Source organism: Podarcis filfolensis, assembly GCF_964270895.1.
Source record: "Podarcis filfolensis genome assembly, chromosome: 1".
Lineage (NCBI taxonomy): Eukaryota > Metazoa > Chordata > Lepidosauria > Squamata > Lacertidae > Podarcis > Podarcis filfolensis.
In genome coordinates, this window is record NC_139604.1 from 64677307 (window position 1) to 64696471 (window position 19165).

Genomic DNA, 19165 nt, shown 5'->3' on the forward strand with positions numbered 1-19165 from the left:
AGGGCCGAGCGAGCGTGGCCGTCACGTGACGCGGAGGGAGCGAGACGGCGTGACGCAACCACCAGCCGCATTTGGATGACGCCTGCTAAGGGGCGGGCGGGGGGAAAGGGGCGGTGAAGTCACGCGCGCTGCTTTGTGTTTGGAGGCGGGGTAGGCCGGGCAGGAGAGCCGAGCAGCTGACAGGCGGGTGGGGCTGGCGGGGAAAGCCGACCTGTAGCCGGGAGCGGAGGCGAACCGCGCTCCCGAAGCCGACTTCCAGGCTGCGGCATTATTGTCCCTCAGGTGGGCGCTTGTTATCCCGCCCCCTCCTTTCCCCGGGGGAGGGTTGGAAGGGGAGAGGGCTCGCAGGTGCCCCGCGTGCTTCTCTGCTGCCAGGTGTGCCGAGGCTGCTGAGGGGTTTCGGTTTGGGGCCTCCCGCTGAAGCTCAGTCTCGCTTCCTTATTTCTTCCCTCTGACGTTATTTGCCTTGCGATCTTTTGGCCTTGGGCGCCCTCCCCAAATCTTGTCCCTAGCAAATGGCTTTACATGGTGTTCTTCGGCTCTCGTAAGGTTGGTCCAAAGTGTGTTCTGGAGTGCAGAGTCCGCTTCCTTATCCATACGTGACTGATCTCTTTTGTTGGGGTGGGGAGGCAATCCTTTCGGAAGTGCTTTGGGTCAATAGGGCACATCATAGGAGATGAATTTTCCTTGGTAAGGAGTTGGAGCGTCCGTGCTTCAAATCCCAGTTACTTTTTCGGACCACAGGTCTGGTACAAAAGTAATGACTTGTATGCAGTGCTTTTTTCCTAGAAAAATAGGCGCCGGTACTCACCATGAAGTTGTTACAGTAAGTGCCACACTTTTTAACAACAACAAAAGAGGTGCCGGTATTGCCTAACTTTGAGTACCCCCTGAAAAAAGCATTCCTTTTATGGAATTGGCAACAACCATCCACATTTCTGTTGTGCTATGCTTTGCATTTGGTTCATGTATGGTGACAATGGAAGGTTCCTTTTTCTATCGCTTATTGAATTTATGTGGGTTGGAGAAGAGCTTGGAAGAAAAAAGTGTGTTCTTTGTTATGATCAAGTCTTTCCTATTTAAAGACCAAAAATGAACACATTAAACTGCTCTGCTTTCAAGTATGTGAGCATGTTTTGGATCTCATCTTTGAACTGGGTTTGTGGGTTGATGCTGATATCTGTTGGTTATGCCAATGTACTGGGGCCATTTTTCTCATAGAAAGTGCACCCCAAATTCTTATGAGATGATTTGCAAGTGCTGTACATTATTGTGTTGTATTTGGAATGTGCAGTCCAGCCATTTCTATGTGAATGTTTGAAGTGAGTTCCCCTGAATTCAGTTCTCCTGATTCAGTTCAATCTGGGATTGACGCTATAGAAAGTTGAAGGGTTCAATATGCTTACAAGTTTTGGATCAGTCAGCTAATTAGTAGTTGTGTAACTGATATCCATCTGTCTATGGTTCAGTGTATTTGCCCTGTCATAGAAGTATTAGCAATGCTAAATTATGTACCTTCACAGAAGAAATAAATGTACAGGAATCCAAATGTTTAACAAGTGAAGAAGTTGTGTTTCACATTTTTATATTTCACTTTGATAGGTGGAGCTGGAAAATGAAACAATAAACTTTTGAGAGACTGTTGTATCTTTCATGTCAGTGATGTCTGTGCCTGTGGTACCTGAATCTTGCAGCCATGTATTGGCAGAGTTTGAGTGCCTCAGTCCACTCCTTTCTGCTCTCAGGCTGGATTCTAATCGTCTGAAGGTGCGTTCAGGTCATAATTGCTATAGTGTTGATATTTGCTTAACAGCAATTAGAAATACCATGTACTTGTAGTTCATAGCATACATTCCAAGGTGGAAACTGTAGACATCCACTGGCACAGAATTTTACAAGCAGCTTTGAGGCTAAAGCAGGAGTTCTCTATCATAAAGAGAATGAAAAGACAAATGTTAAGAAGATAATATTCTGAATGTGGGAAGAACTTGATGGTAAAACTTTCTGCTTATTTTTGAAGAGAAGATTTTATCTGTTTAATGGATTTCACAAATTATTTTATTAAGTAGAAGGAAAATATGCAAGAGTTGGTACTGTAATATTTATTGGAGAGTATCATTTAGGGCACTGTTAGCTATACTCTGTAATTCTAAGGGTGCAAGGAGAGGCCTCTTTCATTTAGTCAGATACCACTACAAATTTCAACAGAAATTTGTAAGTGGTTTATATTTCTTTACAGGAGAGACAACACCTTGTTGCTGTCATGCTAAGCAGTTCATAGCAAGACATTTTTTGATCCATTTGCTATTATAATGGATCAGTAGTAAGAGAGAAATAGAGTCCCCATTCCATGATAGATTTTTTTTCTTCCTCAGTAGAACTGAAAATAAAACAAGTATCATTAATGTATTTTCTTACAGCAACCAGCTGGTTTTTAACTCTATCCTTTTTCTCTTTTCTAAGTGCACATGTATAGCAGTTTCTCAAAAATGGTTGGCGCTAGGTAGCTCTGGTGGAGGCCTGAATCTAATCCAGAAAGATAGCCGGAAACAGAGACTTTTTCTCACTCATAAGGTAAGATTGAAGGAATGCTTCTAAGAAACCTCAGGCTAAGAATGAAATGTTATTTGCAGACACTGAGAAAATTGTTTCATTAAAGCATACCACAATTTTATTAAATAAAGTTTTTTTATTTTAGATACAATTTTGTATCTCATTTACAAAATTTAGAATGATACTTAGCCACGTCATACTTGGAGCAGAGCCACTGCAATTAATGGCCTTAAGTGCCTTGATTTCAGTGATCTACTCTTGAGTGTAGATTGATTTCAGTGATCTACTCTTGAGTGTGAGCTAGTTGGATATCGTCCCAAGTCTTTTCAGCTGCTCTTTCAGGCCTTAGATGACTAAGAAAATCTTCTAAAATGTGAATTGTAGCTAATGCAGAAATCAGATCAAGAAGACCAATAAGACATCAAAACTAAATTATTATTTTTTTACCATTCTTCACCCAAAGATCACAGGGCGGTTTACAATATATAAACACAAAAATACATACCATAATAACAAAAAAACCCCTCCCCAGTTCTAAAGGCCATTAGCCAAATGCTTGGAAGAACAGGAATGTTTTTGCCCAGTGTTTAAGGATATATAATGAAGACGCCAGGTTCGCATCCCTGTGGAGAGCATTCCACAAACTAGAAGTCACTGCAGAAACGGCCTGTTTTCAGTTTGCCACCATCCAGACCTCTTATATTTAGCCTAATAAGGTAGCTTATAAGTAACAAAAGTGAAAATGCATTAATACAATCATACTATCAATCTCAGTCTCAAAGCATTAAGTCACCAGAATCCTTCCCACAGGGCAGTTGGTGAGATAAAGGGATAGTCCACCTAGAACAGCCTCTGATTTTTATTTTTGCTTCCCTCTTTCATGTGTCAAAAATCAGGTAGGGAGTGGGCAATGAATATGAAAAAAATGCATAACAGCTACAAATCAGGCTTTGCTGGGGCACTAAATATTAATAGGACAAATTTGCTTTATCTCCTGGTAGGAAGGTGCCATTTCCCGCATTGCCTTTTGTTTACATGATGAGGACTATGTTGCTGTAGCTACAAGGTGAGAACAGTTATTTATGTATTTGAAACAAGTTGGATTATTGTTTTGGCGCTATAGTACTGGGTTATTTTTTGGGAAATGGTAGAGTCATTTCAATAATGCAAATAAGGGAATCCATTCTGATGATGAAAATAATGTAAACATTTAGGGGCTAACCATTTTAAAGTATAGCATATTTATTTGAGCACATGTACTCCATCTTCCTCTTCCCTTCATTTGTGGGAGGCTAGGCTCTTCCACTTCTGCTTTGCTCTTGCTACCAAAAGCAACCAGCTGTGATTTGTTTAGACCTCAGACCTGGATTTGAAATGGAGCAAACACAAGCCAGCATTTGCTGCATTCAACGCAATGCCAAACTGGTTTGCAGCAAACTATAAGTGGAAGGGTTATATCTGTTCCATTTATTATTCATTGTTGTAGTTAGATTTTAATGTATTTTGCTGTTTACTGTTGGGATATTGATCTGTTGTTTGCAGTTTAAACAGTCTGGGATTTTTTAATGGAGAGTGGCCTATAAACCATATTAATAATAAATTAATAAAAGCTTCTTTTCTCTTCTCACATGCAAATGAATGGGAAGAGGAGGCGGGAGGCTGAGGCTCACTGTGGCTTATTGTTCAAATGACAATCCATTATTTGTCATTATGTCTGAACCAGGCCAGTGTCTCTTAAGCTGAGAGAGATGCAGTAAGTTCATGAGCTGACAAATCAGAAGAACTTGGATTTATTTCAGTTCTCTACATTTTCAAGTACTGTACAGTATTTGTTGAATAAATTTATTGTAAGCTGCTCAAGTGGCATACAAAGGTTGTATAAAACAAATATTTGTAGGTTCTGAACATTGTTAAATATGTGAGGGTTTGTGAGAAGATGGCAGATTTTTATTTTTTAGTAATTTAGTTATTATATTTTACAGCCAAGGCCTTGTTGTTGTCTGGGAATTGAATCAGGAACGTCGTGGGAAACCAGAAAGGATTTATGTGTCCTCTGAGCACAAAGGCAGAAAAATAACAGCTCTTTGTTGGGATACTAGCGCATTTCGTGTTTTTGTTGGTGATCATGTGGGCAAAGTGTCTGCCATCAAGATTAATACATCCAAACAAGGAAAGGTAAATTTTCAGTGAGATTTTGAACATAAGAGCAGGCTTCTACACATTTTGGCTGGTCTAAGCCAGATTTTGAGGCTACTAGGATCTTCCAAGGCTGAGAGGAAGACTGAGGCTAGTGAATCATATAGTTTATCACAGTACTTCTGATGTGTTGGAGAATCACCAAAGGGGAGAATAATATACACAAGCCCCTGTTGTCATCCTGATCTTCGTTGGCCTGGCATTTCTGAGATTTTCCAAAGACATGCAGCTTGGATGTGGGAAATGATCTCTTGTACACTCCCCAATTCCAACCTTAGGAAGGAACATAGGCCTTACCACATTTACTGCAATGGTGAGGAATACATGAGAGAGGAGTACTTACCATGAAAGTAGCTAGAGTATATGCAAACTCGTGCATAAAGGGAAACATTCAACTGTGTGTGGCTTTTGTGCCCAAACTTACAGAATTAAGCAGGTGGTCATACGTAGATCTTGATAATCTTATTTGCATTACATGAGCTGTAAAAATTGTAATGTCTGAATTCTGATATAATTCTGATACAAACATTTTGTTGCAAAAAGACAAAATATGAGGACAAAATTCTGGAAGCTGCTTTGCAGTTCATGTTTTATTTCTCCATGTTTAAGCCTGGGTCTTATTGATCCTTAGATACTGATGAGCATTTAGAACTCCAGAGAGGGTATCCAGGCATTTTTAAAATAAAATGAAATGCAACCTGAACAATATGAATTTTATTTGTGTATTTTTCCAGTTTCATGTAATCAATTTTGCAAGTCTATTTTTCCTTTAGCGCTGAAATAATTCACTGTACATTTCTCCTTTACCTTTCTTTAGGCTACCACTGCATTTGTGATGTTTCCAGTTCAGATTATAACCACTGTTGATTCTCGTGTGGTTCAGCTTGATTATTTGGATGGAAGGTTGCTTATCTCTTCTCTTACCCGATCTTACTTATGTGACACTGAGAGGTAATTAATGTATTCTAAAGTAATGCTGGTGCCATTCTGGGTTTGATTCTCTGCAGATCATCCGCAACTCTACTTTTAACATTAATTTGCACCTAGTAATAAGTAGTAATCATTTTGTCACATTTCTGAAGAAATAGAGCAGAATCCACCTAACTCCAGGGCTTCTGCAACAGAGCTCTCCTTGCCTGCTGAAATTGGTTCTGGGAGGTTGGGAGAACCCCCTAGAACAGAGCATGAGAGGAAACTCTTCAATCTGGCAGGCTGATATGCTGGTGCAGACAGAAAATTTGCAGTTGCATGATGTTGAATTCCACCCACAATTTAGTTTATTCGTGTTTTAATTTTTGATTTTTGTTATCAAGTCATCTGGAGCTGCTAGTAAAGGTAAAGGGACCCCTGACCATTAGGTCCAGTCGTGACCGACTCTGGGGTTGCGGCACTCATCTTGCTTTATTGGCCAAGGGAGCCGGCGTACAGCTTCCATGTCATGTGGCCAGCTTGACTAAGCCACTTCTGGCGAACCAGAGCAGCGCACGGAAACACCGTTTACCTTCCCGCCGGAGTGGTACCTATTGATCTACTTGCACTTTGACGTGCTTTCGAACTGCTGGGTTGGCAGGAGCAGGGGCCGAGCAACGTGAGCTCACCCCGTCGCGGGGATTTGAACCGCCGACCTTCTGATCGGCAAGTCCTAGGCTCTGTGGTTTAACCCACAGTGCCACCCACGTCCTGTGTAAAAAACACAATGCTAACTGCTCACTACATCTCCTCCTCTGAGGCATCACTACAAATATGGTTTTGCCATAGGCCTCTCCATCGTTTTAACTGTTTCTCCCTCACCCTGAATCGATTAGAGGCCCATGTCGTTATCTTCTCCACTCCAAGGCATAATTGCCAAACATATGCCCAACTGCTGGTTGCCTCCTCCATTGCCCTTTGGAAGGGAATGCTCTTTTCTGCAAATGTTCTTGAATGAATAAATGCCAGTTCAATTTCAGCTGCATGCTCCTCGGTTGCCAACTTTAATCTGAATAAAAAATGTGTCAGCTGTGAAGATATGCATGTCATTTCATTCCACAATGATTAAAACTGGATTTCCCCCCTCCCCGAAATGTTTTTGGTTTATATAGGGAGAAATTTTGGAAAATTGGAAACAAGGAAAGAGATGGGGAATATGGATCTTGTTTTTCCCCTGCCGGAAAGAGTTGTGGCAGCCAACAGCCTTTGATATATTGTGCACGTCCTGGTTCACGGATGTGGGAGGTGAACTTTGAAGGGGAGGTGCTAAGTACACATCAATTCAAACAGCTCTTGTCATCACCGCCTCTGCCTGTCGTGACTCTAAGGTATTGGTCATAGCAATATAATCTTTACGTGTTTGCGTTCATCTTGATTGTGGTTTTCCTGTGGTGGGGGAACAGTGCTGTCATGTTTGTGACTGAGGTCATGGGGTGGGTGAAGGTAACTTTGGCTGATAATCGAGAGTTTTCTTAGGTTTCTGCCCTGCTTTCCATTGAGTGTGGTGTGGTGTGGTGCTTGTGGTACAGAGATACACAGCAGATGTTGGTGGGAGTGTAAGATTTGAATTAGGGCTTAGGGAGCCCAAAATCTCAGCACATATGAAAGCCTAGAGCCTGGGGCTCAATTCACATGTTTTGCAGAGCTGCCACTTTGTGGGTACCCGTCCCCACATTTATGGAAGTGGTGCATGTAGCCTGGGCAAATTTTAACAATGCAGTCATCTTTTTGAGCAAATTGCTAACTGCACAGATATGTACCGGGTTCCTGAAAGCAACCCAGCTGTAAAGACACTGTTTGTGGTGGATTTATATGTTGCTTAATCTAACGCCAAGCTTTTCAGATGATTACATCTGATTTTTGTGGGGTTCGCCAGTCCTTAAGAGAGGTTGCCAGGAAATCACCTTCCACTGAGCTAGCTCTTCTTTGAACATTTTTCTGGATCCAACCTGATAATTTATTAATTGGGAACAAATATATATATTGGTGGTGGGTTTTTTTAATGCAATAGAAGAAATAAAGTTCAGGGAAAGGTATCTTCTCTAAACCAAACAAATATAAAAGGGTTCAACAACAAAAAAGAACAGTCATACATTACTGAGCAATGCCAAATAATTCAGAATGATACTTCGATTCTTGAAACAAAAATTTAAATAGTGCTTGATTCAACAATTAAAACCAAATAAACCTAATTGATTAAACTTTATTTCTTTTTAAAGGGATGATCTGGAAAATAAAGTTTCAGCTTGTTCCCCTCAGTCTCTGGCTTTTCCTAGGCTGCTTTATTTGAGGTAAATATGAAGCCATTTCTTCTTGTAGCCCTGCAGCTAAAACAATTCAGATCAGCTGAAAAATTTAGTTGACAAATGGTACATTTAGGTTAAGTGATCTCTTTCAGCTTTCTATTATTGCATTTATATCTCACCTGCCTTCCATGTTGCTCAGGATAGAAACATGTATTTTGTCCCTGCACCAACCTTGTGCGGTAGGTTACGCTGAGTGAGACCACATTCACACCATACATTTAAAGCACTTTGATATAGTCATGGCTTTCTCCAAAGAATTTTGGGAGCTGGAGTTTGTTAAGGAAGCAGAGAGTTGTTAGGGGAATGATTTCCCCCTTACAGAGCTACAATTAATAATAATAATAACAACAACAACAACAACAACAACAACAAAATTTTACTTATATCCCGCCCTCCCCAGCCGAAGCCGGGCTCAGAGCGGCTAACAAACAGTAAAATACTAAAGGTAAAGGGACCCCTGACCATTAGGTCCAGTCGTGCCCAACTCTGGGGTTGTGGCGTTCATCTCGCTTTATTGGCCGAGGGAGCGGGTGTACAGCTTCCGGGTCATGTGGCCAGCATGACTAAGCCGCTTCTGGTGAACCAGAGCAGTGCAAGGAAACGCCATTTACCTTTCCACCGGAGCGGTACCTATTTATCTACTTGCACTTTGACGTGCTTTCAAACTGCTAGGTTGGCAGGAGCAGGGGCCGAGCAACGGGAGCTCACCCCGTCGCAGCGATTCAAACCGCCGACCTTCTGATCGGCAAGTCCTAGGCTCTGTGGTTTAACCCACAGCACCACCCCCGTCCCAGTAAAATAATACAACATTCTAAAATCATTTCATTATAAAATTCCCAGAGTTCCCTGTGAAGAGGGATTGATTGTTAAACCACTTTGGGGATGGTTGCTCTAGGAGGGGAATAGGGGTCTCCAAACAACTTTCTGCACTCTCAGCTACCAGAATTCTTTGGGGGAGCCCATTACTGATTAAGGGGGTATCATAGGGTTTTAAATGTATGTTGTGAATGCTGCATCATGGAAGGTGTTAGAATGTTGTCATTCAAACTTTCAAATTTTTGTGTGTTGTGATCACAACAAATTCTGGATACCCACATCTTTTTTCTTTACAGTGAGCACTGTGTAATGACATGGACAGAAAGAGGCATTTATATTTTCATTCCACAAAATGTTCAAGTTTTGCTCTGGAGCGAAGTGAAAGGTAAATTACATTATTTATAGTGAACTTGGATCTCTTCTATGTGCTCTTGAAAGTGTACATACGCCAGAATAAAGTTCACCCTGCCTTTACGAGAAGTGAGGTTGATACCTGTTTCGCCATGAATTGGAAGCTGGTGTACAGTGGGGGGAAATGTGTTGCATCAGGCAAAATGGGTGACGCTAACAAGACTTTTCTACGTGAGCATGTACTTTATTTCTTAATAGCCACAAGTGCTTGAAACAGTCCACTGTTTTAGATATGGAATGGCATAAAGACTGAAAGGGAAATCTGGCTTGCATTTCTTACAAGCACTGGGACAGGCAAATTGCTCTTGTTTGGTGGTGATTATTGGTTGTGCCTGAAGAAGAAAGCATTCTCCTATCTAGTTTTCATATGTTTATAAACATGAAAATCTTGAAAGGTGCCATCAGACTGTTTTAGTTAATATGAAGTATAGTATTAAACATTGGGGAGCGCTGCACTGACTCTTGTAATCTTCTGTTTTGCCTAGATATTCATGATGTTGCAGTATATAAAAACGAGCTCTTCTGTTTGCACACCAGTGGAAAAGTCTCTCACCTTTCCCTTCTACCCGTGGAAAAATGTATAGAACGTTTACTTAGAAGAAGCTTTTGGACGCTTGCAGCCAGGGTCTGCTGCCTCTTCCAGAATTCTATTGTCTTATGTCGGGTAATCAAAGCTTAATATATCATTTTTTAAAAATGTCTTTTTAAAAGCAGTTCTGACAAATAGTAAGTCTTGCGATGCAAATAAAAGATAATCTATTACCTTAGGATCCAGGCCAATGTGGTAATCAAGGAACTTGAGGGAAGAAAAGTTTTTTACACCTTGCTTCTCCCCCCCCCTGCAGCAGCACCCCAATGCTTTGAGGGTTTTGTGTTTGCTTGTTTTTTACAGTCAAGCGGTGTATAAAGTTATGATATAAATAAAATAGTAGATTTTAACCTGTTTAATAAAACTTTATGCATTATTAGGCAAGAAAAGCTCTTCCCATAGATAAGCTAGAGCATTTGAAATCTCAGTTGGATCTTTCAACACAAAGTGATATCATTACTCAACTTGAAGAACTGATCTCAAAGCTGGAGCCTTTAGATTCTGCATGCAGCAGCAGGAGGAGCAGTATTTCTTCACATGTAAGCGTATTCCTATAAATGCGATCCATATTATAGCTATATTTTCATTCCCTTAAAATTATATTTTATCAGTGCTTCATTATAGTTAGCTTTTTTAAAAAAGTGGGTACATTTTGTGCATTTGATATTTATAATAGGAGCTATAGTTAGGGCTGTATTTTCTGTTCCAAGATTCATCTGTTATGCATCTTGAAGTCACAATGCTAAGGTATAGAGAGAGCTTTCATAATACAATAAATATGCATATAATCAAAATAGTCTAGGAATAAATGTAATCTTGCTTGGAGGCTTTTTCTATCTGCAAAACCAACCTTTTTAAAAATAAGCAACACAAATGTTACATTTATTGGAATACAAATGGCAATTGTGTTTTCCTATCACACATGTATTATATTTTGCATGTAACACATATCACATATGTATTCTATTTGAGTAATGTTGCTTGGGCTTCTTCGTTTTATTAGTTGCATGTTTCCCAGTGTTTTATTTTTATTGTATCGTTGCTGTTTTGTGAGTTGTATCTAATGGTGTCACTCACCTCATAGCAAGACTTTTGTCAGTGGAAGGAAGTAGTTTTTAGCCACTGAATCACTCACGCCCCCCTAAATCTGCTTCAGAGGCTTGCGAAATCCTTTAGAGCAGATTTTAGTAGGTGCAGACACCTATAAGGGGGAAAAGGTGAATCACTCCAAATCATTTCCCTCCCTGTTCTGCTAATGGAAGCCTTACTGCCAGCTGAACAACACCTTTTGGATACAACCCTTTGTATTATTTATTGCATCTTAGTTCTATTGTTCTGTGTTATGTTGATAAGCTGCCCTTAGAGCATTTACTCTCAAAGGAGGTATAAAACTATTTTAAATAAATAAATTGGAGTATTATAATATCGATGAACTCTAGAAATAGCAAGGGCATGTTCCTGCTCTGACTTCATATGCATTTCCCATTTATTTCATTAGGAGAGTTAAATGTGTGCTCTTCTGTACTAAAATCAGTGGCTTGTCTTTTGGCTGGATCAAGTTTATAAAGGCAGACTTTAAAAGCTTACATTATGATTTCTCAATAGGAAAGTTTCAGCGTATTAGATTCTGGCATTTATCGTGTTATTAGCCGAAGAGGCAGCCAATCTGATGAGGATTCTTGCTCCTTACATAGCCAAACTCTATCAGAAGATGAAAGATTGAGAGAATTTCACACACACCAGGAAGAAGAGCACCAGGAATTTGGTAATACAGACATTTATTAAATACTCATGTGTGTATCCTGTAAATAGATGGGGATTTGCTGCAGGCTCTGAAAACAAGGTTGTTGCTAATTCCAGCTGTTTGGTGGCATTTTTAGGGACTTCTACACTCCCCTACAGATTATCATTTAACTTGTTTATGTAGCGACAGTTTTGAATGCTGGTGTCATGTTTTCCTCCAAAGTAATTTATTAAAATTAAAAGGTTGTACCTCATCATTTAAGTAACAGGTGATGTAATTCTTAGGTGGAAGTCTGATAGTTTGTGTGAGAGAGACATCACTGCTTCATGTCATCTACTCTTGATGTTGCTGCCCTGTCATGTAAATGAAGGTTGCTATCCTGTTCGATTCAAAAAAAATGATTCATAAATTCACTCAAGTAGAAAATCATAATCACCTCTGCTGCTTTCATAGCTCTCCTTTAAGATTTTGTGTTCAGAAGCCTGTTAGTTTCTTCTGCTACAGTCAAGCTATTGTGAAACTCTGTAAGCAGCTGAGTTCTGTATCTCAGAGTGATACCAGCTTTTGGCTGACAAGGTGATTCAGTGTTTTATAGGAACTAAGCAATTCTGTGTGTAATGGTGGGGATTCAAAACTTGGAGCTGTTTCACTTTTATGGCTAAAATTGTATTCCTTCTGTAAAATGGAAGGAGGTTCATTGGAGGATAGTTTAGTCTTGTACATGAAAAGTAATGTTTTGAGTCATTACCACATTATCAATGGTTGGTAAGAGAGCTTTGTTTATTGTATGCGGTGTTTTAAGGGAGAAATGTCCTGGTGATAAATACTCCATTCTTTCAATGAATATTCCCCTAGAACAACAGTCCCTTCTGTTCTTTGAAGGGATTCCTTTGTTCTCACTCATATACAAAATTAAGATTTTTAAACTGCTGTAATTTTCTCTTGGGCAAAATATAGTCCCTTTTAAATCTTAGCTTTGGCCTTGAACAAGCTGCATGTTTGAGGGTTTATTTGCAAGAATGCTTCTAATTCCATAAATTAAGATGGAGAAGGAATTTAGACATTCAGGTTTCTTGAAACAGTGGTAATAGCAGCAAGGTACTTGCTTTTCTTGTGTGTTCCCCATGCTCTTTATTCTGCAAACCCCTTGCTCTTGCCTTTGGAGGTTTTACACTGTAAGCTCCATTTGCTGCTTGTCACTTTGCTTAATACATTGTGGAAATGATCTGTTGCTCACTCTAAAATATCAGTGATATTGAGGTTATTCTCTAATCTCTAAATTAAGTGTTGCATAATTGATTCCAGGAGACACTGATAGAGATATAGATATAGGTATAGATTAGATATAGATATAGATATGTTTGTGTGTGTGTTATATACATACCACACACGCACACATTTGAAAAGTCCTCAGGTTCTGTAGATTCTAAATTGCTGCCCGAACCTCAAATGCATATTAGCAGTGTGTTTTAGGACTCCTATTTCAAGCTGCATTTTACTACAGATGCTTTGAAACTAGGCCCAAAGTTATCTGACAAATCGAGGAGCTTTCTTAAAAAAGTATAACTGCCAGATCACCTAAATGCTGGTGGTTCAGATTGTGTTGTTATTTCCCATATGATTTGGCAAAAGGTGGCAATTATGGCTGAATGGCCTTTGGCATTGATACCTACTTGAAGGAGGTGAAAAAAATCTGTTGTGAAGCACAGCATCTGATCAGTCCTAAGCATATGTTGTCAAATCACTCCATTTTATGACTTTTAAATTTTAATTTTGTTTGTTAGACACTGTATCTCATGCTTCTGTGATGGTCGACACTGATCGGAATGAGACTTTTCTTCCATTCAGTATTCCATTGTCATTCCGTTCCCCATCTCCCCTCGTCTCTCTTCAAGCTGTCAAGGACAGGTAAAATCACATGTGAATTCCTCACCCATTACATACTTTTTGTTTTGTCCAATCATTAAACATTACTTGTAACTCATGCCACATTTTTCCATGCTAGCCTTTGACTGCTTGAAACTAGCTAGCTGAAGATGGGCTGGGGTTAAAAGTCTTTACTTAATCATTAAAGGGCATAAGAGTGTGGTGGGAAAGTTTACCTTATCCTGGGTGGCTCATGAATCTTTAGCTGTTTACCACTAATTTTAACATGTGGGTCATGCTTCTGCAACTGTGAATGTTTTTCATTATCCTTCTTAACCTAGCTCTTCGTTACAAGTATAACACTATACCATCCCAAGTAGTGCCAGTTTGGAATGCTTTGAGTGCTTAAAGGCAGCTGTAGGGTATACAGAGCTATCTAGTAAGGATCCAGTGACTGACCCATTGGTCAATAATATCCTCAATGGTGAGTTTTAAAACCAATAGGAGCAAACAATTGGATTGGAACCAGATGCAGGGCACAGTCAAGGAGTTCTCTGACCATGGATTCAGGATCGGGAGAGGAGATTTGAAATGGGATTGATGCCATTCATAGATATATAAGAAAAATATAGTTAAAAGATCCCACCTCTATAGGTACCCAGCACTTACTGCTGTTTCAAACTTCATATCTGATTAACTTTGAGGTCCTAAAGTTATCAGGATGTGTCCTGCTTGGAGGCCTCCGCAGAAGACTCTTCTGATTATTAATTTCAGCACAAGACAGAGAAAGCATTACTTTCAGGTGATATGTGGATGTCTCTTCATTCCTGCATTGAAAAATTGGCCATAGAACGGTCAAATAAAATACTGAAATTTAAAAGATGTTTTTAGTCCTTTCTATTGAATTGGCAATGAAGAATCAACCAAAATGGCAAAGTAAATGAATAGGTCTTTAGGGGGGAAAGCAGATTGCTTGCCTTTGGGCCATATAGTGATGCTGCATTTTAACATTTTAGAGGCTGGAAACCACCACAATGGAATTGATAATGATTATTTTGAGGGTTGCTGTAAGACAGCCTTCCCCATGACTTTGATGGGAGTTGTACTCTAAAATAACAGGAGGGCACCAGGTTGGTGAATACTGTTCTAACACCACCTCACTCTCCATCTTCCACTTGTTTGAGAAGAGAGCGCCTGAAAAGGGCTATAGTATGAGATGTGAATTCTAACCTTCTTGAGATTATGAGCTCAAACAGTTCAGTATAATGTACCCACAATGCTCGTAACTGTTGTTCTGGTTGAAAGTGGCTACAAAGGATAATGGAACAAAGAAATAGTGGCTGTTATATTTTCCCTTTTGAAAATATAAAAGCCAGCAGCCATTCGTATCTAATTAACTTCTTGCTTTACAGTTTTCAAAGGAGGAATGGCCATATAGTTTTAGTAGTCCTTGGTATAACCTAAAACATAATTTGCACCCAGCACAATCCTCCAGTTAGATTAACACAGTGTGTTCAGCATGGCATTTGCATACTTTGCAGACTTTGGGGTTTCTCATCATGCCCAGATGTTTCCTCTCTCCCACTTCCTTTTTTTTCAAAAAATTGGTCAACACTGAGCCTGATGAAGAATTCTGTACACTTGAAAGCTTTGTGATATTGCTTTGTGATCGTAATAAAGGTGTTGGTCTACTGCTATTCCTATTTTCTAATGATTGAACATCTGTATCCACTAGCAATTTTTGCATACGTGGCAGAAAACAAATGCTATAGTGTTGATTACTCTCTTCTATTTAAAAGAAACAATTCTACAATCTAACATGCTAAAAATTGTATGAACATTATAGAAACAATGCATCTAATCTTGGCTACACCAGCTCCCTGATTTCACTTACCTTTGTTCATTTATACATAGCCTAAGGCCCCAAAGGGACAGAGGTGGCGCTGTGGGTTAAGCCACATTGCCTAGGACTTGCCGATCAGAAGGTTGGCGGTTCGAATCCCTGCGACAGGGTGAGCTCCCATTGCTGGGTCCCTGCTCCTGCCAACCTAGCAGTTCGAAAGCATGTCAAAGTGCAAGTAGATAAATAGGTACCACTCCAGCGGGAAGGTAAACGGCGTTTCCGTGCGCTGCTCTGGTTCGCCAGAAGCAGCTTGGTCATGCTGGCCACATGACCTGGAAGCTATACGCCGGCTCCCTCGGCCAATAAGATGAGCGCCGCAACCCCAGAGTCGTCTGCAACTGGACCTAATGGTCAGGGGTCCCTTTACCTTTAAAGCCCCAAAACATGAAATAAATAAAACTGGAATGAATGGTGTATTATGTTCAATATAGGAGTGCTATTGCATCAACAGTGTTAAGTGGGTAGAGCATCATAGAAGCAAGGATTTGTATTTGAATTTTCCACTTTTTAGGTTCAGCGTTTCCCTGAACACACAGCTTAATCCCAGCAATCGGCTAATTTGGGGTACTAGTCCTTTTAACCATATTTTCTTTAACCTTGCTTTAACAATTGTTTAATGTTCTAAAATCTCTGCTTATGCTGACCAAAATAATTTTGCCTTGTACGCACAGAGCAGCAACATATATCATCCATCTTCTTGATCTGCTTTATATATCTGAAGAAGACCTGTGCAAGCTCTTGCTATGATAAATTCTGAGGTGCCACACGACTGCCTTAATCTATGGTTTTTTCCTTTTTGGTGCTCACACAATGTTTACACTTAACTTACAGTGTTTCTAGCTTTGTACGTAAGACCACAGAAAAGATTGGTACTCTTCATGGGAGTCCTGATAGAATCAGACAGGACATTAAAGACGAAGAACAGCTTCCAGAAATGACTGCTAGACTAGCCCAACCTCAAGAGGAAGGAGAAGACGACGAAGAGTGAGTAAAAGCTCCTTTAGCCTGTGCAGCAACCCTTTCCTTTCAACAGGGTGATGAGGCAGGAAGAACAACGGCATTTTCGGTTGACTCTTTAACTCGTCGTCATGCAAATGCATTTCTGAATCACCCATTTCTAGTAACATACCGCAATACTACCAAAAAGCAACCTTTGGCTATTGGAAGTCGCACTGGAATCCAGCTATGCATTTGACTTTGTGACATGGAATACCAAGCTTACGAAGAAAGATGTGCTTGGGGTAGGGTTTGGTAACAGAAGTATAGTAATAAACCCATGCCCAGAAACACGCCTGGGAATGCATGGTCATCATTTTTAGATGAAGAGAACATAATTCTGTATTTGTAGCACTGAAAAATATGTGAGCAGAGCCACCAAAGTGAAAAGAAAATGGAAAGGCTTTGGTGCTTTTATACTGACCTGTCTTCTAGGTGGTATAGAGTTTTACTGAAACAAACTTAGGATTAAGACAGGGAAATGTTTTTCATTCCTCCCGCTGGCTATTAAAATTAACTTTTTCTTTCAAGGCTTGAGCTGCAGAGCCAGCCTCATGAAGAGGACCCCCTTAAAGACCTCGGGGCAGAAACTATGGAGACCCTGTAAGTAAGGCATCTAGTGTTCTGAGGATACAATATGCAGAGAGGAGAACCTTGAGCTCTTTATCAAGCAGGGTCAGGATCAAAATATATTAAAAACATTAGTAGAATATTTTGTATAATTTATATTTTTATTTATAAAAAAGAATTATATACCGCTGTATTGTAAAGATATATCACAGTAGTATACAACAATACAAAAACCATAAAACCAAACAGGCAAATAATTAAAAAGTTAAAAACAAGTTAAAAGCAAAAAGAAATAAAAAACAAACACCAGTATATTCCTGATCCTTAATTTCCCCATCCCTGATGGTTGCCCAGCTCTCATTCACCTGATGCTGCCATGATGTCAGGTGGCTTAACTTCAAAAGGAAGTATCAGGAGGACACTCGCAGGGGTGGTTTGGATTCATGCTGTGCCTGAAAATGAAGATGGATCTGTTCCCCTTGGAAGCTTTGGCTGAAATTTCCAGAGTAGAGCCAGTCTGGTTGTAAGTCACTTTGGGTTGCCTTGGGCAAGATAAAGCGACCAACAAATTTACTAAATCATCATCACCATCACCATCCCAGGGAGCTTAGTACCCAGTTTGAAAGGTCCTGCTTGCAGAGTGTACTCTTAATACTCCTGATTGTTCCTTTGCAGCCATGCCTTTCTCTGCTACACATGTGATGTTTGGTGTGATGCGGGTGGGCATGGTTGGGGGTAGGGAAAGCCTCACAGCCTAAATTAACATACCTGCTGGGCCTAATTTAGCCTGTGAGCTACAGATTCCCCATGCCTGTTCTACGCAGATGAAAGTTGACTGTTTTTAAAACTGTGCACAAGGTAATGCTATGCTAATATTTCTCCATACACTGTAATGCTAGTTCTTAGAAAAGTAGCTTACTGTTACATTCAGGATTTATCTGGAAGTTTAGGAGCCATGGTTATTAACTCTGGAACATCAAAGCTGGCTAAGATGGGGCTATGAAAGTCCACACAAACCTTCCATTCTCCAGAATGACTCACTGTGTTGTTTTTGCACATATGTGGAACAAATTTTCCATGTAGCTGTATTGTAGGAAAGGTGGACTGAACTGTGCCCAAAGTATTAATTGTGGGTTGCAATCCTAAAAACGCATATAAGAGATTCTTTACGAAAACTACAATGTTGGCAGTATAATTTGCTTTCTTTTTCTTGTGGGTATAAAATCAAATTGTAAGTTTGCATATTTCCTTTTTGCAGAACCAGACTTCAGGATCCACTAGTTTTGTTACAGCCACAGTACTTGAGAGCAGTTTTGCTAAACTGGATTCCATTTCTGGAAAAAACATTTAGATTCGAGGCATCTGCCGTTTTGGATGAGAGCTCATCTAAGATAGACAATGAGATGCCTTTGCAGCCTGAAGACCAGCAAGTTTTCAAAGAAAATGTGGAAATGCCTCAACATGATGAATGTGCAGATACGGAACAGTTGCCTGTCTTGAGAACAAACTATGAAAATGATGATGTAAATAAAGAACAAGAAGACACCTGGGAAGAAAATACCAGGCCAAATAGTAGCAGTCATATTGATAAAATACTGAGCAAATATCCGAAGTCGGAAACCACATTTAACCATTCTTTTCAGATTCATTCCCCATGTTTCATACCAGAGAATATTCAGAAAGATCTGGTAGAGCTGGCAACTTTATGTTTTGAATTAAATGTATATGAATATTCACAAATTAATGGTGAACAGTATGTTCAGCCAGAAGATTCAGATGCCTTGGCTTGTAGATTCATAAAAGACTACTTTTTTCTTCTGGATCTGGAAAGGCTGAAGCAATGTATTATAACCTGTCATAGCAATCATCCTAGAGTTTGGGAAACCTATGTGGAAGGATTAAAAGGTAAGCATGGCCATCAGTCATGGATACTTTAGCTGAGATCGCTGCATTGCAGGGGGTTGGACTAGATGTCCCTTGGGGTCCCTTCCCACCCTACAGTTCTACGATTCTCAAGTTGTATGAATTCACAGTGCAGTTCTGTACACACTTAACTTGAAGTAAGTCGTATTGAACTCATTGGGGCTGATTCCAGGCAGATCAATGTAAGATTGAACTGTTGGAGGATCCTGTGTCTGTCATTGTGTCGAAGCTTTATATAGAATTTGTTCAAAATGAAATTTGTTGAAAATACTTGCAAGCTGAAATATGGGGCATACTGTCTGGGGCTTTCCATGGCAATTAGC

General features: G+C 40.0%; 1 protein-coding gene across 4 annotated transcripts in view; it reads left to right on the forward strand.

Moving 5' to 3' along the window:
- The window catches only part of HPS5 (HPS5 biogenesis of lysosomal organelles complex 2 subunit 2), a 28954-nt gene that overhangs the window by 280 nt on the left and 9509 nt on the right, over positions 1-19165 (forward strand). For 2 of the 4 annotated variants that reach the window (XM_083589413.1, XM_083589414.1), the window contains exons 2-16: positions 1603-1767; positions 2464-2574; positions 3555-3619; positions 4536-4728; positions 5567-5700; positions 6831-7046; positions 7938-8009; positions 9137-9225; positions 9737-9915; positions 10221-10379; positions 11446-11605; positions 13369-13492; positions 16185-16337; positions 16881-16952; positions 18178-18824. In XM_083589413.1, coding sequence (XP_083445539.1) covers positions 1654-1767; positions 2464-2574; positions 3555-3619; positions 4536-4728; positions 5567-5700; positions 6831-7046; positions 7938-8009; positions 9137-9225; positions 9737-9915; positions 10221-10379; positions 11446-11605; positions 13369-13492; positions 16185-16337; positions 16881-16952; positions 18178-18824 — 2488 coding nt within the window. In that variant the 5' untranslated portion in view covers positions 1603-1653. Of the gene's footprint in view, positions 1-7; positions 283-1602; positions 1768-2463; positions 2575-3554; positions 3620-4535; positions 4729-5566; positions 5701-6830; positions 7047-7937; positions 8010-9136; positions 9226-9736; positions 9916-10220; positions 10380-11445; positions 11606-13368; positions 13493-16184; positions 16338-16880; positions 16953-18177; positions 18825-19165 lie in introns of those variants that run through there. The other 2 variants (XM_083589412.1, XM_083589415.1) reach the window with 2 other exon arrangements.